The sequence below is a fragment of the Canis aureus genome, chromosome X (genome assembly GCF_053574225.1).
Source record: "Canis aureus isolate CA01 chromosome X, VMU_Caureus_v.1.0, whole genome shotgun sequence".
NCBI lineage: Eukaryota > Metazoa > Chordata > Mammalia > Carnivora > Canidae > Canis > Canis aureus.
In genome coordinates this window covers 93,080,401-93,107,854 of record NC_135649.1, presented here as the reverse complement: position 1 = coordinate 93,107,854, position 27,454 = coordinate 93,080,401, and the positions used below count along the sequence as shown (strand labels likewise).

The 27,454-nt window shown below is 36.7% G+C and overlaps 1 protein-coding gene across 3 annotated transcripts in view; it reads left to right on the top strand.

The window, feature by feature from the left end:
• Positions 1–27,454, top strand: part of CFAP47 (cilia and flagella associated protein 47) — a 513,403-nt gene that overhangs the window by 455,471 nt on the left and 30,478 nt on the right. For all 3 annotated transcript variants that reach the window (XM_077887395.1, XM_077887396.1, XM_077887394.1), the window contains 2 exons: positions 9,413–9,584; positions 12,526–12,687. In XM_077887395.1, the coding sequence (XP_077743521.1) occupies positions 9,413–9,584; positions 12,526–12,687 (334 nt within the window). The remainder of the gene's footprint in view (positions 1–9,412; positions 9,585–12,525; positions 12,688–27,454) is intronic.

Here is a 27,454-nt window from a genome sequence, read left to right as displayed (position 1 = left end):
GGTGCGGGATGGAGTCCCCCATCGGGCTCACCACAGGAAGCCTGCTTCTCCCTCTACCTATGTCTCTGCCTCTCTCTCTGTGTCTCTCATGAATAAATAAATATAATCATTTAAAATAAATATATAAATAAATAAGAAATGTTCATTTTTAAATAATTCCAGAAACTTCTAAAGTGATACGAATAGTCATCCCCAGCTCAAGTCAGTCCTAGTTGGGTGGTTGTTACACCTTAATAAATTTGATATATACCCTCTTGAGCTTCCAGCCACACCCAAGGGGTGGAAACGTGCTAGGAATTTAACCAGCTATTTTAACCAAGACCAAATGACAATGACAAATAAGACAGGCTTATTTCTCTTTCACAAGAAAGCCTGGACTTCTAGGAGGTCCCAGGGAGTGTGGTCCCTTAGATCATCCAGGGACCAAGATTCCTTTTCTCTTGTTGCTATCCCCTGTGTTGTCCCCTTCTGCAGGTCAATTGTGCTGTCACATCTGCAGTGGAGAGCAATCTGGTTCCCTTGAAAGCCATGGCCTAAAAAAACAGAAAAAAAAAAAAAAAAGCCATGGCCTGGGGTTGCATACGTCATTTATATTTGCATCTCTTGTATTTGTATGCCATTGGTCAGAACTCAGTCATATGGACATGTCTAGCTGTGGTGAAAACTGGGAAATGTAATCTCTTTATCCAGGCCCAGATAAAATTTGAGTACTTTCTATTACTAAAAAAGAAGAAAGGAAAAAATAAATATTGAAAAGACAGTGAGCAGTCTCTGCCCTACTTTATTTACCATGGACTGATAAAATCTATCTGTGGTCAATCTATCCAAAGGTACTTATTAAAAACTTATTACACATTAAATGTTTATCTGGGCCTAGAAACTCCTACCTCTCATACCTCTCATAGCTCTCCTTCCGTGAAACTCATGTCCCCACTCTTTAGGACAGAGTTTCAGTCACTTTCTGGGCAGCATGTCAAATCCCTTACTGTTTATCTGTATTTGTTGAAGCTGTAATATGTAAAGATGAGAAGTATTTTTATTTTTTTATTTTTTGCTTTCTTTTCTCTGCATGTCTGCTTTTCTCCTCTCTAATCAGGCCTACTTTCTCTGTCTACTCATCAACTTATACACATGGCTCAGTCATGAAGAGTCAACTACCTTTCACTTTTCTGGATACTCCTTGGTGTCTTCCAAAATAGATCATTCAAACTAGAGTTTTGTTGTTTGCAAACAAGTATTCTGAGAGTAAATATGGGAGAGGATCTGGAAATAATAAATATTCTTAAATGAATTATGAAAATGTTAAAACAATCTCCCCCATACTCTTTCCTTATATGGTTTGGAAGGTAATAATTTAAAGACTGGAGATGGAATTATGAAATGAGTACCTATGTTACAAGTACCCAATGTACTTCATAAAATCTTTGGAGTTACAAAAAAAAATGGTTTACACTAATTATTGTCTTATTTATTTACTAGCTAGGTATTGATAGTATGTATTGTGTGAGTTAAGAAAATATTAAGTTGCACAGACATTTAATTTGTAATTATGTTAATTTATTAGTTATTTGTTTTTTTCTCTTTGAATTTTAGTTTTGTAATTGCAGAAATGCCAACGGAATCCTAGACTGTTTAAATTTATAAAAAATGAAATAAACATGTCAGGAGAGGGGAATTTTCTATTGGAAGTCTGTTCAATTACTCTATTTTAAAGAGTATCTATTCAAAATGAAATCAGACTGATGGAAACCATTTCCATTTATCTCAGAAATGTTGTAAGTTTAATACAGATTTTGCTTTAGTGAATAATGTAGAAGCATTAAAGAAATGTAGGAATTATAATTTTTAAGTAAGTGAAACCCTGCCGACTTCCTTTTCTTCAACCAGTAGATAAAACTAAAGGGAATTCTGCTTGTTTATGCAGATCATGGATAAAAAATATCAGTGTAGATTAACCTCAGAGTTCAAATGTGTAACACAACTGTCAATATCCAGTGAGAAATAAAATAAGCACTTTTTATTGAAATGGAACATATTTTAATAAGCAGCCAACGTTTAGTAAATGTACCCCAGTAAATGTCCAGTATATTTCTAAAGTAATTGTTTTGTGTGTCATTCTGCTGTGCTTAAGTGAGTTTTAATAATTGAGTGTTCAAACTTTGATTTCTATTTGAAATCTATCCTGTTGAAGGCAAAATATTGATGTTTCTGTGACATTGTGAAGGAAGGTAAAAAAAATGCTTATACATAGTATCCATTTTAATATGTTCTTGCTACATGAAATTACTTATACCTTTTTTTAGGTTGCAAGCTAAAGAAATTATAATTCTGAAAAATAGAAATTGATTAAATGTTATTACTAAAAAAAAAAAGTCTACTTCCTTCTATATAAGCAGGGTCTCTAAGGAAGCTGCCAGTATCATTTTGGGACATTTGAAAGGCAAATTAAGAAAATAGCTCTTGAAAGTACAGCTTTTGATATGGCTCTTATTTTATTGCTTCATTACGTCTCATGATGAAAAATAATACTTAATATTGAAAATAACAATTTGGAAGGTTCGCAGGCTTATATCTTCCAGTGATTCCCTCTAAAATAGCTTTTTCTGTGCTCAATACCACCAAACTTAAGAAGTTTATCTATTTTTTGACTAAAGACATTTTAATTTGTGAATGTTTCTGTTCTGAAGCATGTCCTATATAGAAGTAGATTTGTTCAGTCCCCTCCCAAACTTAATGTTTTTCTCTGTCTTTATGGTACCTGAATATTTGATAAATCCATTAACCTCTCCTTTGTCTGGGTTCCTTAAAGGCATCTGGTAATAACTTGATTCCTTTTCTGCCCATATTCGAAAGAGGTAATCAACTTGCCTGCACTCTATAAGTCTACCTGCTTGCCTTTCCCTTCTTACCTATTTCTTTAAGGACAAGTCTGACCATGAAGTCTGAATACTATTTTAGTCTTCAGTATATGCAAAGACAAACCAGCTCTTTTCTCCCTGTGTGTGTAATTTAATTATAGTATACCCAACACATTAAATAGTGTTCAAAAGAGTCATGTTGTTCATGCCAGTTTGTACTTCCTTTGGTCCCTTAAATCCATTATGGTGGAAATTAAAGTCTCTTAAATCCATTATGGTGGAAATTTTAAAACTCTCTGGCTTGGACTATGATGCAGTTTTAGGCATGATCACTAATTAAACCCTTATATTCCTGCACACAGGTTTGTGACCAAATGAGAAGTAGATTCAAAATAGGTCAGATGGAGATCAAAATGTTACCTCTATTCATTATAAAGTGACTTGGCACTATGGATTCATTTGGGTTTATTAATACCTTCCACCAAAATGAAGTGAAGTGCATTTACCCGAGACTAGCCAGTTGTAGATTCCTGGCAGGAGCAAACAACCTACACATGAAGGAGGAAAAGAAAGTGCACATTCTGGATTCAAGACATTAGGAAAGAAAGAGGTCTGCTCATCTACTCATGTTCCATTCCTTCACCCATATTCACTGATCAGATATGTTGCTTTTCCCCCAATGGCAAGTCATGATGGAGGAGGCAGATTGATGCTGAGACTTTTTTCCTCCTATACTTTTCCTTTCTTGTGAGTGAATAGGCCCCTCTATATAGACATGATAAGCAGGAGATCAGAATCCCCAACACTCCTTCCCATCAGTTGCCCTTTATCTTCATCATCTTTCCCTAAGAGTCCAAAGAACCTTACCAAGCCTCATTAAATGAAAATGCCAGGACCTCTCTGCTCTCCTTCCACCCTGATTCCTCATATACACCATTGAGTTAACCAGGATTGATCACTTTTATATTTCTTTCATTCAACAACAATCTTGTGAGCATCTTTGCTGCCAGATACTTTGCTGAGCCCCAGAGATACCAAAATTAATAAGACACACAGACTGTTGTCAAGGAATTCAAAGAACATCTGTCCAACGTGTTGGATTTATGCAGCTGCAGTATTTAAATCAATTGGTATTGCCCTACTGGAATATTATTATATGTGGATATTTAGACTGTATTTTGCAATGTCACTTCTTTAAAATTACAAATTACAAATTATTCTGTGTGGGCATAATCTCCCCCATAATTGTATTTGTTCTTCCTAAGTAATTCTTGGTCTATGCCTTCTTTGTGCCTCCCTGAGGATTAGTTCAGTAACTATCTCTATGAGATTTTTTCTGTGAGGGTGGTTTTATTGTTTAACTGCATATCAGATTCATGCCTCTTCCTTTTATTTTCCAGATGTTCTATAACTTGAGGCCATTGTTCTTTGATTAATCTGTTATCCTTTTTGTGTGTCTGATTTGCTAATTTATGTGTCACACTGGTCTCATTTCCATCATCTTGCTGTATGTTGTTTGCACGTCATATGTAAACTCTCATGCCCTGTTTGGTCTGTAATCACTCACAGCTCCTGAGAAACCTGTCATTGGCCCTTCCAAGACCCTACCTTGGCCTCTAGATTTGATCTTTTCCCCTGCTTTTGTTCATTTTACTTTCTTTGCTCAACTCATTCTGTTAAGGTTTCTGTCCTAACTGTCCTAACGAGACTGCCCTTCACAAGATGGTCACCTTTATCCAGTATAAACCTATGGTCAGATTTCTGTCCTGAGCTCACTCAGCCTTTCAACATTTGACCCAGTTGAAGGACTTCCTGCTCTTAGTTTTCATGACTAGTCTTATTATTTATTATCTCACTGGTTGCCTCTCCTCCATTTTTCTGGTTAGCACCTCTTCTTCTGACCAGGATCTAAATGTTTGAGTGACCAAGGGCTCTGCCCTGAGGGACACCACATTCCATTGCGCCAGTTATGTCCAGCATATTTCCAGAAGCTGCTGCTAACGGTATCTTTTCAGCAATTGTGCCACTTGACTGGCCTCATATCCCAGGTTATGAAGTATAAAGCCAGACACCTTGGGTTCTTCTATTTCATCTCTTTAGGGCCTTGGGAAAATTACTTTATCTCTCTATAAACTCAGTTTCTTCAACTGTGACATGGAGATAATAATGGCATCTACTTCATAGGCTGTTTCTGAGGATTAAATATGTAAATGCATGGAATCCTTAGAAAGCCTATTGTTCTCCGTATGTGTTCCATAAGTGTTAGATCTTATCATTATTGTCATTCAAAGCTCTAGTGGGGGCATTTTGTGACAGTTATATACTAGAGTGACCATCTTCAGTTACTGACAAATGATGTTTTATAATGGAAACGTAGTCCTCTCATTGTCATTCAGTGAGTATTCTCATTAGTACACAGAAGAATATCCCTGGAAAAAGAAAATACAAAAATATGGTGCCTACATATTAGATAGAGACTGAAATTGGATGCTAATTGCTGAAAGCTCAGATCAAATATTTATGTTGCAAGAAGTTCCCTTATCTTTTTTTTTTTTGGTATCTTGTTTCAAATAAAATGTGTAAGAAGAGCATCAGATGTGAGGCCACCTTCTTTAATTTTTCATTTTGTAGTTTACTGTACTTGTAGTCAGAGCAGAGGAACATGCAGTTATATTAAATTAATCAAAATGTCTGGTCTGTTAAATGGCCTTATGAAAGTGAAGTAAAAACATGTCAATGAAATCTTCCTTCAGAAAGATTTGCAATTTTATTTAAAAAAAAGTAAGAGTTGTTTGTTCTTCATTACTTGTTCAAAGAAAATAGCTTTAGTGAGTTTATCCAGCCTTCTCTGTTTTCTTTGAATACTTTGCTGTCTTCATCTGTTTCAAATTTGTCCCTAGCATTCCATTCATTCCTTATGTGATTATGATGTTCTAACAAATGGGCATGCCCATTATTAGTGAAGCGAGAACAGACATTTAGGGGAAAAACATGAAATACAATGTTCATTATTCTTTGATAGTCATTTCTCCATAATTGAAATCTTTTTGTTGGGTTTATTTTGACATGTATTTCTTACAGATTAAAATGTATATGTTATAATAATACATAATTTCAAAGCATATTTTATAATGAATTTGTTATAATTCTATAGTTTCTGATTATATTTAGTCAGGTGTTCTTTTTAAAAAAAATGACTGATGTTCCTCCACATTGAATAAAATTCAGTCATTGTCCTGAGAAAATTCACCTTAGTAAATTTAATAACAGGAACCGTTGGCCAACGTAGCTCCCACTGCATGATTTATTGGCACTATGATACAGGCATTAGGTTGAATGATAATTATGCAGGGATATTATCCGGATGGGAGACATGCCCCTTTTGTTCAATATAATGACTCTGCTGACATACCCAAATGATTATAGGCATTATTATTTTGTGACACAATAGATAGATATGGATATGGATACAGATAAGATACAGGTATCATACTCTGAAATTCTCTGAAACCTGTTTGATTAAATATTTTGTATATATGTAAAGATATGGATACAGGACAGAAGCAATAAGCTGGTGATTCTGTTGCCAGTCATGCTTGCTCATGTCTCTCCCACTTTATACAGAGCAGGGCATTATCTGATCTTAATCTACATCTTCCTCTCACCCTGGTGCAAGCCATCACCTGGCCTGAACTACTGTGGAAACTTCCTTAAGTTCTCTCCCAATCCCCTGTTGCTCAATTTGCTATTAAAAGAGCACGTTACTGACATATTTAAAACATTCAGTGGGCTCCTGTTATTCATAGAAGTCCCAAATCCTCACCGTCCCCTGTATAGTCTTGCCTATTTTCTCCACTTTATCTTTTGACAAATTCTTGCCACTTCCTCTGCTCCATCCATGAGTTCTTTCTCAAATGGGCTAAGGTCGTTTCCATTCTGGCAAAATACCCCACGCTGCTCCAATGCTTAGGAGGCATTTTTTAAATTTCTTCATCCAGGTAACCTTTATCACCTTTCAATTTTGGTATATTGGTTTCTGCCTCAGTACCTTAGCAGCCAGGATCCCAGAACAGATGCTCTCATAACCTCCTTTACTTCTCCATAATAGCAATTATCACAGTAATTAAAAACTAGTGGTATTACTGTTAGTTTATTGCCAGTTCTTGCCTCTCAGTCTTCAGCTCCATGAGGGAAAAACCATACTTGTCATTTCAAGGAAAGTTTTTTACATACTGTTAAAACACAATTAAAGGGCAGCCCGGGTGGCTCGGCGGTTTAGCACTGCCTTCAGCCCAGGGCCTGATCCTGAGGACCCGGGATCGAGTCCCATGTCGGGCTCCCTGCATGGAGCCTGCTTCTCCCTCTGCCTATGTCTCTGCCTCTCTCTCTCTCTCTCTCTCTCTTTCTCTGTCTCTCATGAATAAACAAAATCTTTAAAACACAATTAAAGATAAATATATATTTATCCTATTAGGTTCATGAATTTAAGTGCCTTTTTAAGGGTTTGCTAAAAAACAGTAGAATTTTCCCTCCATGTTGAAAACTTTGTTACAGTAGTCCCAAACGCTGTTGGGTTGTAATTTTGAAATTGTAAAGTGTATTATGGGAAACTACATTTATTTAAATTTTGTTTTAGAAATGTGCTGGTATTCTCTTAGAGTTATGAGCTATGTTTGCCATGAGAGATTAATTTTATCCAACAATCAAGATAATTATTTTAAACTGGCCTCACTGACTTCGCTCTTATCCACCCAGTCCACATAAAAATACTGTATAGTTTCTCTCCAAATTAGGAGCATAACAAAAACCATATTTCTCACTTGGTAATATGACTTTCCAAATAAAATGGAGAGACTAACAGATTGCTTTTAAGATACAATACAGAATGTCAGTTTATTGTGACTTTCTCCTTCTTCTTTCCCCCTCCTTTATGGGCTCAGAACAATATATTCCAGTTACAGACGAGGAGAATATGTGTAGTTTGAAAAATATATTCACATTGTTTCTACTTGTTTCACCTCCTATCTCTTAGCTGATAATCGTGTCTCTATTTTGTAGCAATGGATCTTCTTATGATTACAATTATAACATCCATAGGACAGATTCTCCACAGGGAGTTCAATGCTTCTGAAACTAAATTTAGCTTCTCATTTCTTGTCTTCATTCTGACATAAACATTCCCATAAAGATTTTAGTAATTAAGTAGAAACAGATGCAGAGCTCAACTACATACAGTATTTGCTTTAAAAATATTATGTTATTTGAATGCAATGGAAATTTCATCTCCCATTAACCAATCTAAAATTCTTAAATGCTCTTTCTTTGTATGGATTATGGCTTCCTATGGAACATTTCCATATCTCCCTAGAACAAATAGACACATTATATGTAGACACATTGATTTTGCTATTGCAAAGACAGGTTATTGATAGGAACAATAATTGCTGATTTTGTCACCAGGATAAAAAATCAGCAATTCCAGAGATGAAAAATATACTTTTACATGTGGAAAAAGTAAGAAAAGAGAGAGAGAGAGAGAGAGAGAGAGATCTTATAAGAGTGTGGGTCAGCCAGTTATTTTACATTAATCCAGATATTGCTGGATAATCATTAAATGTGACTTGGGCTTGTTACAGCCATACTATTTTTCAGAGTTCTACAGCAGATATTATAATCAACTACGTCTTAAAGGTGGTCAGTTTTCTGCTTGGATTGCTTAAAGAAAGGTGGCCTCAGTTCTATGAACCCAAAGATCATGTTGACCTTTATATACTGGAGACAGACTGCAGAAATTACCTCAGCTGTGGACCAGGTCAAGTTATGGGTTCCTGACCTCTCTTCCATGACCCATATGCAACAAACTTCTCAATTTGGCATTTGGGCTCCTTTTGCGTATGTGGAGAGTTAATATAATAGATATTTGTTCTTCTCTTATACATGCTAGTACTGGATTTAAGATATTTTTCACATGTATCCAACAAAACCCTGCTAGTACTTTCTTCTGGTAAGCTACTGGTTAAGAAAATATGGTTAACTAGGTGGTCTGTAATACCCCAAGACTAAAACATGAAAAATTCTCTCTTCTATTAAAATATATCAGAACTTGAAAATTCTGCCCTAATAGATTAGGATGCCGTTTTAATATTTTTTAAACTTAATTCAAATATTTCTTTATAAGTTACAAATCTATAAACTTTTAATAAATTTATTATATAGACCATGCCATATTATTTATATTTTATGGTAAGTATTGATTATTAATTTCCATCTAGCTATTTCTTATTTCATAAATCTAAATTTTAAAGATTTAAGGTAGTGGGAGTTGTCTTCTGCATTTATGTTTTTATTCAATAATTTATTTATTAACCTTTTAACAAAAACATTACTGAGTATTATTATACATCTGGTAATGCACTAGGTATTATGAATGCAATTTAAATAACATAAATCTTCTCCCTCCGTCTGAATATCTGTGCATGATTAGTGTTGACAGGTGATTGCTTTTCAATCTATATATACTTAAGTTGAAATCATTTTAATCTTGATTTTCTTAGGTATACCTCTAAAACGTGAATTTGAATATGAAATTCAATTTGAATCTGAAGCTATGAAGTCTAAGTTGGGATCCTGTGTAGCTTTATATATGATCAAAAAAATTTATCACATCAAAGATGAAATGATAACATTGGTCTTCAATGTGGTGTTTGCACCAAAGAAACCATTGAGGTAAACTTTTTTCTTTAAATAATATTATGACTCTTTGAAACTACATATTATTACTCTTTTAAACAATGTTGATTTTTCTTTCCATATTTTATATTTAGATTGTATTACTACTTTGATGCTACTGAGGTAAATATTTTGGGCTAGATTCTCTCTAGCTATCAAGCTCTGAAAAGTATTCTGATAAAGAAAAAAAATAGTTAAAATGATTAGAAATCTAAGAAATCCTTCACAAACTGTGAACTCCCAAAGGTCATTAGGGTAGAATATTCACAAAAGAGTGGTGCACTCTGTAAATTTTTTTCAAAAACCACTGCCTTGGTGCTGTCCATTGGCAACATGATGTTTCTCTCTCTCTCTCTTAGATTTTTATTTATTTTTTTTAAAAGATTTTATTTATTTATTCATGAGAGACACACAGAGAGAGGCAGAGACACAGGCAGAGGAAGAAGCAGGCTCCATGCAGGAAGCCGGAAGTGGGACTCAATTCTGGGTCTCCAGGATCACACCCTGGGCTGAAGGCGGCGCTAAACCGCTGAGCCCCACCCCCCACCCCCCACCCCCACCCCCGCCCCGGGCTGCCCTCTCTTAGATTTTTAAATTTGAGAGAGAGAGAGAGAGAGAGAATGGGGGGAGGGCAGAGGGACAGAATTTTCAAGCAGGCTCCCTGCTGAGCACAGAGCCCAGTGAGGGGCTTAATCTCAGGATCCATGAGATCATGACCTGAACCAAAATCACCAGTCAGACACTTACCCTGCTGAGCCACCCAGGCACCCCAACATGATGTTTCTGGATACTACTTCTCAGAACCAGTTCGAATGATTAAAAATGCCTCAGCCGTGTTCTACTTCGTAGTTGCTTTTATCACCAAAACTATAACATTGCACATCCTGTAGTAAGATTTAAGAGGATCATATTGGAATCTCTGAGAATAGTGACCTTTGAATGTCTTTCTTCTGGGAAACCGCATCCAGTGTCTTTATATTTACTTGTTGGGCAACTGGTACTTAGCACATGCAAATGCTGCATCTGAAACAGGGATTTCTTTATGTCTTAATGCAGACACTGATCAGTACCACAATACACACAAAGTACAAAATACGGGGGTGCCTGGGTGGCTCAGTTGGTTAAGTGTTTGCCTCCTCAGGTATTGATCCCAGGATCCAGAAGCTCTGAGTCTGGCTCCCTGCTCAGAAGGGAGTCTGCTTCTCCCTCTGCCTTTCCCTGCTACTCATGATTTCATTCTCTCTCCCTCTCTCTCAAATAAATAAATGTATAAAACCTTTTTTAAAAAAAGTACAAAATACAATCTAGTAATGAAAAGACAGCTAAAGGGAATCCCTGGGTGGCGCAGCAGTTTAGCGCCTGCCTTTGGCCCAGGGCGCGATCCTGGAGACCTGGGATCGAATCCCACGTCGGGCTCCCGGTGCATGGAGCCTACTTCTCCCTCTGCCTGTGTCTCTGCCTCTCTCTCTCTCTGTGTGTGTGACTATCGTAAATAAATAAAATTTAAAAAAAAAAAAAAAAGAAAAAGAAAAGACAGCTAAAGTATTAGCTGTGTTTTTAATTATTTCTGTAATTTAACTATGTATTTTATGGAGCCAGGCAAGTATTTAAAGTGGTTTTGAATATGTAGTTCAATCACTAAAACATATGAGGGTCATCTTCAGAAAACAGTAATAAAAACCAAGCTACAAGAAGATAGTATGCTGTAAACATTTATCTTCTTTTTCATTATGATAGTTTTCTGTGTTTATTGCATAAGTATTTTTTTTTCACATTTAGATTTGTATTTTGTTGACTTAGTGATATAGAAATTACCAGCAACAACCAGAAAGAGAGTATGTTTTCCTTGGTGAATATGAGCACTACCATGTGAATTTATACCTATTCAACATTTTGTGGATTTAGAGTTTCTTGGTGAATGTTTGCAAACCTGATTTAGGACAACTTGTATGCATGATTCATAAATTTTTGTGTGTTCTGTGATATTCTGATGTAGTTTAAGAATTCCGTTTAAATATGTATATATTCGTTTACTTTTGTCATTCTTTCTTCCTTATTTATTTGAGGTGATTTGCTGGAAGATATACAGTTAAATGAGAAAAAACAAAATAAAACCAACAGCTCTAAATTATGAAAAACAACAAGAAAATAATTATACCTAAGCTATGTTTTACCTAGATAAGTGAAGAAAGTAAAATAATTTAAAATAATCAAATAAGAGCAGCCCCGGTGGCACAGCGGTTTAGCGCCGCCTGCAGCCCAGGGTGTGATCCTGGAGACCCTGGATCGAGTCCCACATCGGGCTCCCTGCATGGAGCCTGCTTCTCCCTCTGCCTCTCTCTCTCTCTGCATCTCTATGAATAAATAAATAAAAATTTTAAAAAATAAAAATAAAATAATCAAATAATTTAAATAATTTAAATTAAAATTGCAATTTAATTTTTAAAAATCTTTAAGTTAATTTTATGAGCTTTGTAAGTATTCACAGAAAATATAATTTTTCTACATGAAGCAAGAATTGAAAAAAACCTCCTCACAATGTTTCCTTTTGAACAAAATTTCCATACCGACCTATTTGTATAACACCTGGTTCCCTTCACTGACCTCACCTTGGATTCTTAAATATTATCATATTCTGTGCTGGTTACAGAAAATTTGCAGTCAATTCTGCATATTCTACTGGTTCTTAGTAAATAACTAGAGAGTAGATAAGATGTGCTACAATATATTTATCTCACAAGGAGATTGATAATATAACGAAAGACCTAAAAATTATTCCTAAAATGTAATTAACGGTCACCTGCATTTAAGTCCCAGCCTTTTTACCAACATCACAAGGTTTGCTAACGTTTTCTGCATGGATGTTGATCTGCTATATTGTATTCTCTTTTTGCTTGTTTTCCTTTAGTATCCTCTGTAATCTCTTTTTATATTTAAGGACACAAATTACACTGAAAATTGAGTGCATAACAGATGGGATTTGGAAGTTTCCCATAATGTTGGTTGCAACTGAGCCTGATGTGGATGATGTCATTGATATTGAAGGCATTGGTTTATTTAAGGAAGCAGTTGTTGACTTCAGAATGACAAGTCAGACAAGGTAATATATCTAGCAAAAGTATGTAACAGGTTTTGTAAATGTAATTTATGCTGAATTGAGAAACAAAATTTAAGATGGAAAATTCTATTATGTCCTCTTTTGCTGTGAAGCCAGAGGAATATTGCTTCTATGAATGAAAGCTTTATATATTTCATAATTTTTCAATAAAAATTAGAAAAATAGAGTCTACAAAGTGAGGACCAAGAAAACAGGTAACAAAAGTTAGTAGATGCTGAAATTTAGGATAATAGTTCTATTTTTTTAAGGTTTTATTTATTTATTTATTTAATTTATTTGAGAGAGAGAAAGAGAGCACATGAGTATTGGGAGGGGCAGACGGAGAGAGAGAGAGAGAGAGAGAGAATTTTAAGCAGACTCTGTACTGAGTGCAGAGTCCAATGAAGGACTTGATCTCAGGACGCTGAGATCATGACCTGAGCTGACACCAAGAGTCAGATGCTTAACTGACTGAGCCCCCCAGGCACTCCTCTGTTTTTCAAAGGATGTTATTAATGTATTTTTATAGCCCACTCACCTTAAGTTTTTATTTTCAATTCCAGTATAGTTAACATACAGTGTTATATTAATTTTGGGCGTGCAATATAATGATCAACAATTCTATACATCATTCGGTGCTAATCATAATAAGTGTACTCTTGATCCCTTTCACCTATTTCACCCATCCCCCCACCTCCCCTCTGGTAATCATCAGTTTGTTATCTATAATTAAGAGTCTGTTTCTTCGTTCATCTCTCTTTATTTTTTTCCCTTTTCATTTGTTTTGTTTCTTAAATCCCACCTGGGAGTAAAATCATATGGTGTTTGTCTTTCTCTGACTTATTTCATTTAGCATTGTACTCTCTCCCTCCATCCTTGCTACTGCAAATGGCAAAATTTTGTGCTTTTTTATGGCTGAATAATATTCTATTGTGTGTATGTGTGTGTGTGTATTTTTACCACTTCTTTATCCATTTATCTATCAATAGATACTTGGGCTGCTTCCATAATTTGGCTATTGTAAAAAAAATGCTGCAAGAAAAAATAAATGTATATTTGGGCTACATATATCTTTTCAGATTAGTGTTTTTGTATTCTTGGGTAAATACTCAATAATGAGATTAGTTGATCATAGGGTAGTTCTATTTTTAATTTTTTGAGGAAGCTCTATGCTCTCTTCCACAGTGGCTACACCAGTTTACATTCCCACCAACTGTACACAAGGGTTCCTTTTCCTCCACACTCTCACCAGCACTTGTTGTTTTTTGTGCTTTTGATTTTAGCTATTCTGACAAGTGTGAGGTGATATCTCATTGTGTTTTTTTCTTCAAGTTTTTGTTAAATTCCAGTTAGTCAACATACAGTGTAATATTAGTTTCAGGTGTGTAATACAGTGGTTCATTATCTCCATACAGTAGCTGATGCTCATCACAAGTGCCCTCCTTAATCCCCATCACCTATTTCATTCATCCCCCCACCCATCTCCCCTCCAGTGACCCTCTGTTTTTTCTGTATAGTTAAGAGTCTGTTTCCTGGTTTGCCTCTCTTTTCCCCCCATGTTCATCTGTTTTGTTTCTTAAATTCCACATGGAAGTGAGATCGTATGATATTTGGCCTTCTCTGACTGACTTATTTCACTTAGCATAATTCTCTCTAGCTCTATCCACATTGTTGCAGATGGCAAGATTTCATTCTTTTTGATGGCTGAGTAATATTCCTTTGTATACTTTTACCACCTCTTCTTTATCCATTCATTAGTAAATGGATATTTGGGCTCTTTCCATTGCTGATAATGCTGCTATAAACATGCAGGTGCATGTATCTCTTTGAATCAGTATTTTTGTCTCTTTTCAGTAAATACTTAGTACTGCAATTGCTGGATCATAGGGTAGTTTTATTTCTAAATTTTTTTTAAAAGGCTTTATTTATTTATGTTAGAGAGAGAGAGCCTCCATGCATATAAGTGGGAAGAGGGGCAAAGAGGGAGAAAGCAGGAAAGGGAGAGAATCTCCAGCAGACTCCACACTGAATGCAGAACCTGCCAGGGGGCTTCATTTTATAACCCTGAGATCATGACCTGAGCTGAAACCAAGAGTTAGATGATTAACCAACTGAGCCACCCAGGCATGCCTTATTTTTAGCTTTTTGAGGGACCTCTGTAGTGTTTTCCAGTGTGGCTAAACCAGCTTGCATTCCCACCAACAGCACAAGAGGTTTCTCCTTTCTCCACATCCTCATCAATACCCGTTGTTTCCTGTGTTGTTAATTTTAGCCATTCTCACAACCATGAATTAGTATCTCATTGTGGCTTTGATTTGCATTCCACTGATGACAGTGATGTTGAACATCTTCTCATGTGTCTTTTGGCCATCTGTATGTCTTCTTTGGAGATATGTATGCTCATGACTTCTGTCCATTTTCTAATTGGATTATCTGTTTCTTGAGTGTTGAGTTGTATCAGTTCTTTATACATTTTGGATACTAACCCTTTATTAGATATGTCATTTGTAAATACCGTCTCCCATTCAGTGGGTTGTCTTTTAGTTTTGTTGATTGTTTCTTTTTTGGGCAGAAGCTGTTTATTTTGATGTAATCCCAATAGTTTATTTGCTTTTATTTCCCTTGCCAAAGAAGACATATCTAGAAAAAAATTTAAAGATAGATGGAATATTTTTCAGTAAACTTTAATGGTTTGGAGTTATGAAGTGGTTTAACTAGTTAGAGATGACTGGGTAACCTATATTGATTCTATTTTCTTTGTTATTATTTGTTCCACCATAGCTACCCTAGTTATACTTGTGATAACATAGGCAGCATGACCACAATACTTTTACTAATCTCACATGTAAAACACATTTTACACCTGTTTTTGAGATATAATGAACATGCCGTAAAATTTCATTGTAAGTATACATCTTAATAATTTCTTTGAAAAATTATAGAATTTGCAATCATAACCACATTCTAGGTTTAGAACTCTTCCATTTCCTTCCAAATATCTCTCAACCCCCTTTGCACTCAACCCCTGCTCCCACCCCCAGTCTCAGGCAACCAGTGATTTGCTTTATGTCTCTATAATCTTGCATTTTCTGGATATTTCATATAAATAAAATTGCCCAATATGTAGTATTTTTTAAACTATTTTTAAACAGTGTTAGGTTTATGACAGAATTGAGAAGAAGGTGCAGAGATTTCTCATATACCTCCTGCCCCAACTCTATGCATAGCCTTTCTGATAGTCAACTTCACTTCACTCACTGGAATGGTACATTTTTTACCAAGGATGGGGCTACATTTATCATCATAATCACCCAAAGTCCATAGTTCCCTTAGGTTAGTGTTATACATTCTATTAATTTGGAAAGAACAATGGCATATATACATCATTATAATATACAGAGTATTTTCACTGCACTAAAAAATTCCTCAGTGCTCTCCCTATTTAACTCTCTCCCACCCCGGGAAACCTAGTCTACTAGTTTTGCCTTTTTCAGAATGTTCAATAATTGGAATCATATAGTATGTAGGCTTTTCAGACTGGCTTCTTTTGCTTAGACATATGCATGTAAGGTTTATCCATGTTTTTTCATGGCTTGGTAGCTCATTTTTTTAGCATTGAGTAATCCACTGTCTGGATGTACCACAGCTTATTTACCCATTCACCTGATGAAGGATGTCTTGGTTGCTTCAACGTTTTGGCAATTGTGAACGAAACTGCTGCAAACATCTGGGTACAGGTTTTACTGTGGATATAAGTTTTCAAGTCTTTGGGATAAACACCCAGGAGCATGATGCCAGATCTTATGATGAGGGTATGTTTAGTTTTATAAGAAATTGCCAAACTATCTTCTTCCTTTCTTTTTGCAATTTATTTATTTTTTTAATTATTTTTTATTGGAGTTCAATTTGCCAACATATATCATATCGCCCAGTGCTCATCCCATCAAGTGCCCCCCTGGGTGCCCATCATCCAGTCACCCCAAACCCCCACCCACCTCCCTTTCCACTACCCAATGTTCGTTTCCCAGAGTTAGGTGTCTCTCATGTTCTGTTACCCTCTTTAATATTTCCCATTCATTTTATCTCCTTTCCCCTTTATTCCCTTTCACTATTTTTTATATTCCCCAAATGAATGAGACCATATAATGTTTGTCCTTCTCTGATTCACTTACTTCACTCAGCATAATACCCTCCGGTTCCATCCACATGGAAGCAAATGGTGGGTATTTGTCATTTCTAATGGCTGAGGAATACTCCATTGTATACATAGACCACAGCTTCTTTATCCATTCATCTTTCGATGGACACCAAGGCTCCTTCCACAGTTTGGCTATTGTGGACATTGCTGCTAGAAACATCGGGGTGCAGTTGTCCTGTGGTTTCACTGCATCTGTATCTTTGGGGTAAATCCCCAGTAGTGCAATTACTGGGTCATAGGACAGTTCTATTTTTAACTCTTTGAGGAACCTCCACACAGTTTTCCAGAGTGGCTGCACCAGTTCACATTCCCACCAACAGTGTAGGAGGGTTCCCTTTTCTCCCCATCCTCTCCAACATTTGTTGTTTCCTGTCTTGTTAATTTTCCCCATTCTCACTGGTGTGAGGTGGTATCTCATTGTGGTTTTGATTTGTATTTCCCTGATGGCAAGTGATGCGGAGCATTTTCTCATGTGCTTGTTGGCCATGTCTATGTCTTCCTCTGTGAGATTTCTGTTCATGTCTTTTGCTCATTTCATGATTGGATTGTTTGCTTCTTTGCTGTTGAGTTTAATAAGTTCTTTATAAGATCTTGGACACTAGCCCTTTATCGGATACGTCTTTTGCAAATATCTTCTCCCATTCTGTAGGTTGTCTTTTAGTTTTGTTGACTGTTTCTTTTGCTGTGCAGAAGCTTTTTATCTTGATGAAGTCCCAATAGTGCATTTTTGCTTTCATAGATGTATCTTGCAAGAAGTTGCTGTGGCCGAGTTCAAAAAGGGTGTTGCCTGTGTTCTCCTCTAGGATTTTGATGGATTCTTGGCTCACATTTAGACCTTTCATCCATTTTGAGTTTATCTTTGTCTGCTGTAAGAGAATGGTCTAGTTTCATTCTTTTGCATGTGGCAGTCCAATTTTCCCAGCACCATTGATTGAAGAGACTGTCTTTTTTCCATGGATAGTCTTTCTTGCTTTGTTGAATATTAGTTGACCATAGAGTTGAGGGCCCATTTCTGGGTTCTCTATTCTGTTCCATTGATCTATGTGTCTGTTTTTGTGCCAGTACCACACTGTCTCGATGACCACAGCTTTGTAGTACAACCTGAAATCTGGCATTGTGATGCCCCCAGCTATGGTTTTCTTTTTTAATATTCCCCTGGCTATTCGGGGTCTTTTCTGATTCCACACAAATCTTAAAATAATTTGTTCCAACTCTCTGAAGAAAGTCCATGGTATTTTGTTAGGGATTGCATTAAATGTGTAAATTGCCCTGGGTAACATTGACATTTTCACAATATTAATTCTGCCAATCCATGAGCATGGAATATTTTTCCATCTCTTTGTGTCTTCCTCCATTTCCTTCAGAAGTGTTCTGTAGTTTTTAGGGTATAGATCCGATACCTCTTTGGTTAGGTTTATTCCTAGGTATCTTATGCCTTTGGGTGCAATTGTAAATGGGATTGACTCCTTAATTTCTCTCTCTTCGGTCTCATTGTTAATGTATAGAAATGCCACTGGTTTCTGGGCATTGATTTTGTATCCTGCCACACTGCTGAATTGCTGTATGAGTTTAGCAATCTTGGGGTGGAGTCTTTGGGTTTTCTATGTACAGTATTATGTCATCTGCAAAGAGAGAGAGTTTAACTTCTTCTTTGCCAGTTTGAATGCCTTTTATTTCTTTTTGTTGCCTGATTGCTGAGGCTAGGACTTCTAGTACTATGTTGAATAGCAGTGGTAAGAGTGGACATCCCTGTCGTGTTCCTGATCTTAGTAGAAAGGCTCCCAGTGTTTCCCCATTGAGAATGATATTTGCTGTGGGCTTTTTGGAGATGGCTTTTAAGATGCTGAGGAATGTTCCCTCTATCCCTACACTCTGAAGAGTTTTGATCAGGAATGGATGCTGTAAAAAAAAAAAAAAAAAAAAAAAAAGGAATGGATGCTGTATTTTGTCAAATGCTTTCTCTGCATCTATTGAGAGGATCATATGGTTCTGTTTATTCTCTTGTTGATATGATCTATCATACTGATTGCTTTATGAGTGTTGAGCCAGCCTTGCCTCCCAGGGATAAATCCCACTTGGTCATGGTGAATAATCTTTGTAATGTACTGTTGGATTCTATTGGCCAGTATCTTGTTGAGAATTTTTGCATCTGTGTTCATCAGGGATATTGGTCTATAATTCTCATTTTTGGTGGGGTCTTTGTCTGGTTTTGGAATTAAGGTGATGCTGGCCTCATAGAACGAATTTGGAAGTACTCCATCTCTTTCTATCTTTTGGAACAGCTTTAGTAGAATAGGTATGGTTTCTTCTTTAAACGTTTGATAGAATTCCCCTGGGGGGGAAAAAAAAAAAAGAATTCCCCTGGGAAGTCATCTGGCCCTGGACTTTTGTGTCTTGGGAGGTTTTTGATGACTGCTTCAATTTCTTCCCTGATTATTGGCCTGTTTAGGTTTTCTATTTCTTCCTGTTCCAGTTTTGGTAGTTTGTGGTTTTCCAGAAATGCGTCCATTTCTTCTAGATTGCCTAATTTACTGGCGTATAGCTGCTCATAATATGTTTTTAAAATCGTTTGTATTTCCTTGGTATTGGTGGTGATCTCTCCTTTTTCATTCGTGATTTTATTAATTTGAGTCTTTTCTCTTTTGTTTTTAATAAGGCTGGCTAGAAGTTGATCTGTCTTACTAATTCTTTCAAAGAACCAACTCCTGGTTTTGTTGATCTACAGTTCTTCTGGTCTCTATTTCATTGAGTTCTGCTTAAATCTTTATTAACTCTCTTCTTCTGCTGGGTGTAGGTTTTATTTGCTGTTCTTTCTCCAGTTCCTTTAGGTGCAAGGTTAGCTTGAATATTTGAGTTTTTTTCCAGTTATTTGAGTAATGCTCGTATTGCAATATATTTCCCTCTCAAGACTGCTTTTGCTGTATCCCAAAGATTTTGAATGGTTCTATCTTCATTCTCATTAGTTTCCATGAATCTTTTTAATTCTTCTCTAGTTTCCTAGTTGACCCTTTCGTCTTTTAGCAGGATGGTCTTTTACCTCCACGTGTTTGAATATCTTCCAAATTTCTTCTTGTGATTTAGTTCTAGTTACAAAACATTATGGTCTGAAAATATGCAGGGGACAATCCCAATCTTTTGGTATCTGTTAAGACCTGATTTGTGACCCAGTATATGGTCTATTCTGGAGAAAGTTCCATGTGCACTTGAGAAGAATGTGTATTCAGTTGTGTTTGGATGTAAAGTTCTGTAAATATCTGTGAAATCCATCTGGTCCAGTGTATCATTTAAAGCTCTTATTTCTTTGGAGATGTTGTGCTTAGAAGATCTGTCATTTACAGAAAGTGCCATGTGGAAGTCTCCCAGTAGTAGTGTATCACTATCTAAGTATGTCATAACTTTTGTTATTAATTGATTGATATACTTGGCAGCTCCCACTTTAGGTGCATAAATATTCATGATTGTTAGGTCCTCTTGTTGGATAGATCCTTTAAGTATGATATAGTGTCCCTCTTCATCTCTTACTACAGTCTTTGGGGTAAACTTTAATTTATCTGATATGAGGATGGCTACCCCTGCTTTCTTTTGAGGACCATTTGAGTGGTAAATGGTTCTCCAACCTTTCATTTTCAGGCAGTAGGTGTCCTTAGGTCTATAAAGAGTCTCTTGTAAACAGAAAATTGATGGGTCTTGCTTTTTTATCCAGTCTGAAACCCTGCATCTTTTGATGGGATCGTTAAGCCCATTCACGTTCAGAGTTACTATTGAAAGATATGAATTTAGTGTCATCATGATACCTATTCAGTCCCTGTTTCTGTGGATTGTTTCCTTGGACTTCCTGTTTCTTTTACAGAGTGCCCCTTAATATTTCTTGCAGAGCTGGCTTGGTGGTCACATATTCTTTCAGTTTGTGCCTATGTTGGAAACTCTTTATCTCTCCTTCTATTCTGAATGAGAGCCTTGCTGGATAGAGTATTCTTGGCTGCAGGTTCTTCTCATTTAGGACCCTGAATATATCCTGCCAGCCCTTTCTGGCCTGCCAGGTCTCTGTGGAGAGGTCTGCTGTTAATCTAATACTTCTCCCCATATAAGTTAGGGATCTCTTGTCTCTTTCTGCATTAAAGATCTTCCCTTTATCTTTGGAATTTGCAAGTTTCACGATTAAATGTCAAGATGTTGAACGGTTTTTATTGATTTTAGGGGGGGGATTTCTATCTCCTTGATCTGAATGGGTGTTTCCCTCCCCAAGTTAGGGAAGTTCTCAGCTATGATTCATTCAAATATACTTTCTGGTCCTCTGTCCCTTTTGGCACCCTCTGGAACCCCAATTAAATGTAGAATTTTTTCCTTCTGAGGCTGTCATTTATTTCCCTTAACCTTTCCTCATGGTCTTTTAATTGTTTTTCTATTTTTTCCTCAGCTTCATTGCTTGCCATCAAATTGTCTTCTATGTCAACTCACTCATTCTTGTACCTCATTAACCCTCATTGTTAGGACCTCCAGTTTGGATTGCATCTCATTTAATTGATTTTTAATTTCAGCCTGATTAGGTCTAAATTCTGCAGTCATGAAGTCTCTTGAATCTTTTATGCTCTTTTCCAGGACCACCAGTAGCTTTATAATTGTGCTTCTGAATTGGCTTTCTGACATTGAATTGTAATTGAACAGACAAAAAAAAAAGGAACAGAAAACAAAAACAAAAACAAAAAAACAAGAGGGGTATCCTCTGGTTCTATATACTGTAAATCCCTCGACTTCCCCTGGAGCTTTCCAGCGCTGCTTGGTCAAAAACTTGCTCTTCCCCTGTCCTTGCAGCTGGTCTTCTGGGGGAGAGGGTGCTGTGCTGATTCTCAGGTGTGTGCACCTGGGGGAGCTGCCCCGCCCCCTGCCAGGTACATGGCTCAGTGGGAGCTGTTGACCCAGTGAGGACTCTGTTCCCTGGGGCCCTACTCGGTCCAAGGCAGGAGGTGACACCAGGAGGAACAACCACACAGGCGGTGGCCAGCTCCCCAGCCCTAGAGTCAGCTCCCACAGTAACTACCTCAGTCTCCCAGTCGGCACTGGCCTGGGCGCTCCGGAGGCAGGAGGCGCTGATCTGCACAGCTTGGGGCCTTCGGAGGCAGGAGCGTCCTCGCTGTCCTGGGCCCTCCCCGCCTCAGCCTGTCTGAGGGGAACGTCGGATCCCGGGCTGTGTCCCCGGCGCCCTGGGATCCGGGGCCTGCGCTGCTGGAATCACGCTCCCGGGGCCGCACAGCCCCCTCCGCGCTGAGCTGCTGCCTGACCCACTGGCTTCTCCCCGACGCCACGCCGGACGGCTCGAAGCCTTTACCGTGCTCTGCCCGCGGGGTGTGGGGCTCTCTCCCCTGGGCGCACCTCCTGTTAGTGACCCCGGGAACCTGGGGGCTCCACTGCCCCTCTTGGGGTCCTGCCCGAGTTCCCTGAGCGCCTTTCCTTCCCGGAAGGTTGGTAAAGTTTCTGCTCCTCCCGGACTGGGCTCTCCTGTCCTGGAGGCTCTCACCGCCCCCCTTAGCCCGGCTCCTCGTGGGGCCCCTCCCCCACTGGATATTTATTTATTTATTTATTTATTTATTTATTATTTTTCTGTCTTCCTACCTTGTTAAAAGCGCAAACTCTTCTCTCTGTAGCTTTCCAGCTGTTCTCTCTTTAAATCTTAGCCAAATTCGTAGGTTTTCAGAATGATTTGAAAGTTATCCGTGTAAGTTGGTGGGGACAGGTGAGGTGAAGACCCTACTCCTCCGCCATCTTGTTCCGCCCCCCCCCCCCCAACTGTCTTCCTAAGTGGCTGTGCCATTTTGTATTCTCACCAATTGTGAATGACAGTTTCTGTTGCTCTATATCCTCATCAGCATGTGATTCTGTTAGTGTTCTGGATTTTGGCCATTTTAAAATAAGTGTAGCAGTATCTCATTGTAGTTTTAGTTTGCATTGCCTAATAACATACGGTACACAATACATCTTTTCAAATGCTTACTTGACATCTGCATATCTCCTTTGGTGAGGAATGTGATAAGGTCTTCAGCTCACTTAAATTGGGCTGCTTGGGGTTTTTTATTGTTGAATTTTAAGAGTTCTCTCCATATAATGCATAATAGTCCATTATCAATGTGTCTTTTACAAATACTTTCTCCCAGTCTGTAGCTTGTGTTCTAATTCTCTTGATACTGTTCATCACAGAGAAGTTTTTACTGTTAACAGCGTCCAACTAACCGATTTTTCTTTCATGAATTGTGTCTTTGCTGTTATATCTAAGGCATCACCATACCAAAAGTCATCTAGGTTTTCTCTTATGCTATCTTCTACTACATAGTTTTGTGTTTTGCATTTAGGTTTATAATCCATTTTGAGTTAACTTTTGTATGAGTATAAAGTACGTGTCTAGATTCTTTTTTGTTTCCTTGCATGCAGATGTGCAGTTGTTCCAGCACCATTTGTTGAAGAGACTCTTTGCTTCATTGTATTGCTTCTGCTCTTTTGTCAAAGATCGGTTGACTGATCAATATATGTATGTGTATTTCTAGGCCCTCTGTTCTATTCCACTGATCTATTTGCGTGTTCTTTGGCCAATACCACACTGTCTTGATTACTGTAGCTTTATAGTAAGTCTTGAAGTTGGGTAGTCTTATTCTACAACTTCCAAAGATATTTCAAATTATTAGATATTTTTGTTTACATGTAGATATATTAAGTGCACTCAGAAAGTTTTTCAGGACTAGTGAAATAGTTTCAGATTTTATCATAACCAATATTTTCTCAAATGCAATATTGGCAAAAAAAAAATAAAAACAGTTGGAAATAAGCTCCCCAAATTGTATTTTTCGATTATACTCAATGTTGTTTCCCTTTGCTTATATATATTTTAGCTCAGTAATAGTTCAGATGGTTTTTCCTTTATGTTTGAGCAATTGAAATTGTCTCATTAGATTCTCTGTCTGTAGGCCTTTCATTCCAACTTACTTTATATATTGCAGTAAAACCAATCTCCTTAAAACAATGCTATTGGGCAGCCCCGGTGGCGCAGCAGTTTAGTGCCACCTGCAGCCCAGGGTGTGATCCTTGGGGACCCAGGATCAAGTCCCACATCAGGCTCCTTGCATGGAGCCTGCTTCTCCCTCTGCCTGTGTCTCAGCTTCTCTGTGTCTCTCATGAATAAATAAATAAAATCTTTAAAAAAAAACAAAAACAATGTTATTAACATGTAACTCCCCTTGTCAAAAGCATTTGATAGTTTCCTGTTGCTTACCCAAAGTTGCATCTAAATTATGCATGTTCTTCATGGTCCTAGCTCATTCTGACCTTTCCTATTTCTTCTTTCCACTGCCTAAAACAGATCTTCTGCCTCAGTCTTAAGGAAAAAAATATCACAATTCTCAGAGTGTCTTATCCGTTACTCCTCACCTTTCTTCAGTTTCTGTCTGCTTCTAAAATGCCCTTCATATCCTCTCCACATTTCTAAATTCTACTCATTGTTCTTCTCATCACAAAATAATCTTACTTGACAATTTATATATACTTATATATATGTGTACATATGTAAATACACCATATATATACATATAATATATGTAATTATATGTATTTCTTAAGCATAATATATAGAATTTTTTTGCAATTTCTTCTGTGTCTTTTGTATTTGCAATACTAAGCTTTGTTCAAAATTAGTTTCTATTAGATATCTAGTAATGAATCAAACTTAGAAAAATAATTTAGAATTACTTATTTTATTCATTCAACAAAATTTCCAAAGATAAATATTCCAGTTAGGCCAGTATAATACGGTATTCTCTTAGAAAAATTACTGTTATTGTGTGCAAGAGAACAAAATGACATTCTACTTTAATATGAAAATATAAACCCATAATGAAACTCATAGTTTGAGTTTCATTTATTTTCGAAGGTTCTAAGACTCTAAATTGTGTTTTTCTTCTGTAAATGCTTGAATCAAAGTTAGTATTCAATAAATGTTAAGTTAATTGTGAAACCAACTAAAAGGCACCGAGCTGATTTCTGCAGGCAAATTCAAAGAATATAGAGCTTTGTAATTATTGCATATCAATAGACAATAAGCATTGGATAAGGTGGTGTTTTATTCCAATTATAGTTTACTCTATAGAAAGCAAGATCCCCATGGGACCATGTTTTATTCATCTTTGTAAACTCTCTACCTAGGTATGCAATAAACTATTTCAATCAACAGATACTTTAAACTAAGTCTTGAAACTTAAGTTGTCACTTGAAATGCAGATTAGGGAAGGAATTGAAAGAGCTCCAGGAGGAGGGTATTATATGTACAAAGTTCTAGAGGGATGAGACAGTGAGTTCTATTGAAAGAACTGAAAGTAGTTAGAATAGCTGCAGTTAGGAGCACCATGGAGACACTGGGAGCAGGTAACAGAATTGGCATTATGGTTCTCAACTAGAGAACCATAAGGCTCCTGGATTCTATTATTCTATTCATTCATCATGCCTGAGGGAAAGAGTAGAATAATGTAGTGACCATTTCAAATTCATTAATTCAATAGTTATTGCACATCTCCTTGTTCCATGTAGTGACCATTTCAAATTCATTAATTCAATAATTATTGCACACCTCCCTTGTTCCATTTGTCTGTGCTCATACGTCTGTTGTGTGGTCAACAATTAGAGTAAATATTTGGCATCTTCTTTATCTCTCATTCTTCAGAACATGAGATTCTAGAGCACAAAATCATCATTTAGTAAGTGCTTTATACATCCTAGGGCTTCAGTAAATATTGATAGTGAGTAAATGAATAAATTCATGAAATCAGAATAAAGAGAAACATCTCGAGGATCCACCTAGTCAGTTATTCAGAATCACAAAAGTTAGAAAATAAAGTACTGAATAGATATATATGGATTATATACTATTGTGTCATTATTTTAATTTCCTGTTCCATATCTTGATGTCTATATTAGTATTTATCGATAAATATGTATGTCATATCTCTATATAATACCTTATTTTCCTTAACTGAAAATTAACATGGCCATTTAAAACTTTGTCAATGCACGTAACATCAAGATGTTACAAATCTTGATAGCAAAATTCATAAGTGATCAACTTAAAAAATATATGCTTTGGGTGAATAATAAAAAAAGAAACACTTTTATCTGGAAGAAATGTAATTTGCTGATTGAAATTTGATAGGTATACAGAGCTCTAATGTTCCCTCATAAAATGTAATCATTGAGATTAGTTAAGAGGAAAAAAAAGGAAGGGGAGGGAACCATGATGTAAAATTCTCAAATCTTGAGTCAAAAAATATCCTTTACCATTCTATAACAATCCAAAGGTATTACTGTTTATCTTCATTAAACAGGGGTTATAAATATTGCTTTATGTTAAAGCATCAGCTTTATTAATAGTTTAAAACACACTTTGAGTAGGTTTATAGTATATGTGGCAAATAAGACCTTAAATCACAAGATGGTACTTTAAAAAATAGTACTATTTAGAGAGGATTTAATCAATAAATATTAATAATTTTTGTGGTCATAGAACTAAACTCATTTGGATCAGGAAATGAGTAAAGCAATTATATTTTTCAGTTCTTCTATAAAATTATCATGTTAAGTAATTTAATCTTTAGGAGTAAAGAATAAAGATCTCTTTCTTCACAGCATGCAGTAAGGAATTGCTGAGGGTTTTATACATACAGTACTGCAAACTGGCTGGTTATTAAGAACAGCCCCTGTAATACAAGAAAGGGTGACAGAGGGGCACCTGGGGGGCTTAGTGGTTGAGCATCTGCCTGTGGCTCACGTCATGATCCCAGGGTCCTAGGATCAAGTGCCATATTAGGCTTCCCATAGGGAGCCTGCTTCCCCCTCTGCTAATGTCTCTCTCTCTCTCATCTGCTAATGCCTCTCTCTGTATATCTCTCATGAATAAATAAATAAAATCTTTAAAAAAAAAAAAAAAAAGAAAGGGTGACAGACTGTAGTCTGTGCCAGGAAATTCATGGCAAGTATAGTGACTGGCTCATAAACAGGTATCCCATAAGTATTAATTGAAGGAGAGGTGCCTGGGTGGCTCAGTTGATTTAGCATCCGACTCTTGATTTCAGCTAAGGTCGTGATCTCAGGGTCCTGGGATTGAGCCCCATGTTGGGCTCCATGCTCAGTGGGGAGTCTGCTTCAGGATTTTCTCTCTCCCTCTGCGCCTCCCCCACTCACATGATCTCTCTCTCAAATAAATAAATAAATAAATATTTTTTTTAAAAGAAGAGGAGGAAAAAAGCCTTAGTTTAGAAAAGAGAGAAAATATTAATTGAAGGAATAGGATTAAGAAGGAAAATTATTAGAAACAATATTCATGTTTTCAGCTGCTTAGCATAGCCATATATACCACAAATGGAGAACAAGCAAAGTATTATCTTGACTGTGAAGCAGAAATTTATTGTATAATACCATTGAGATTTGGTGGGAATAGATAATATTGAAACATACATTTTTAATAAGACTTTATTTCTAGAGCCATTTTTTTAAGTATACAGAAAAATTGCACATAAAGCACAGAGACTTCCTGTATTCCTC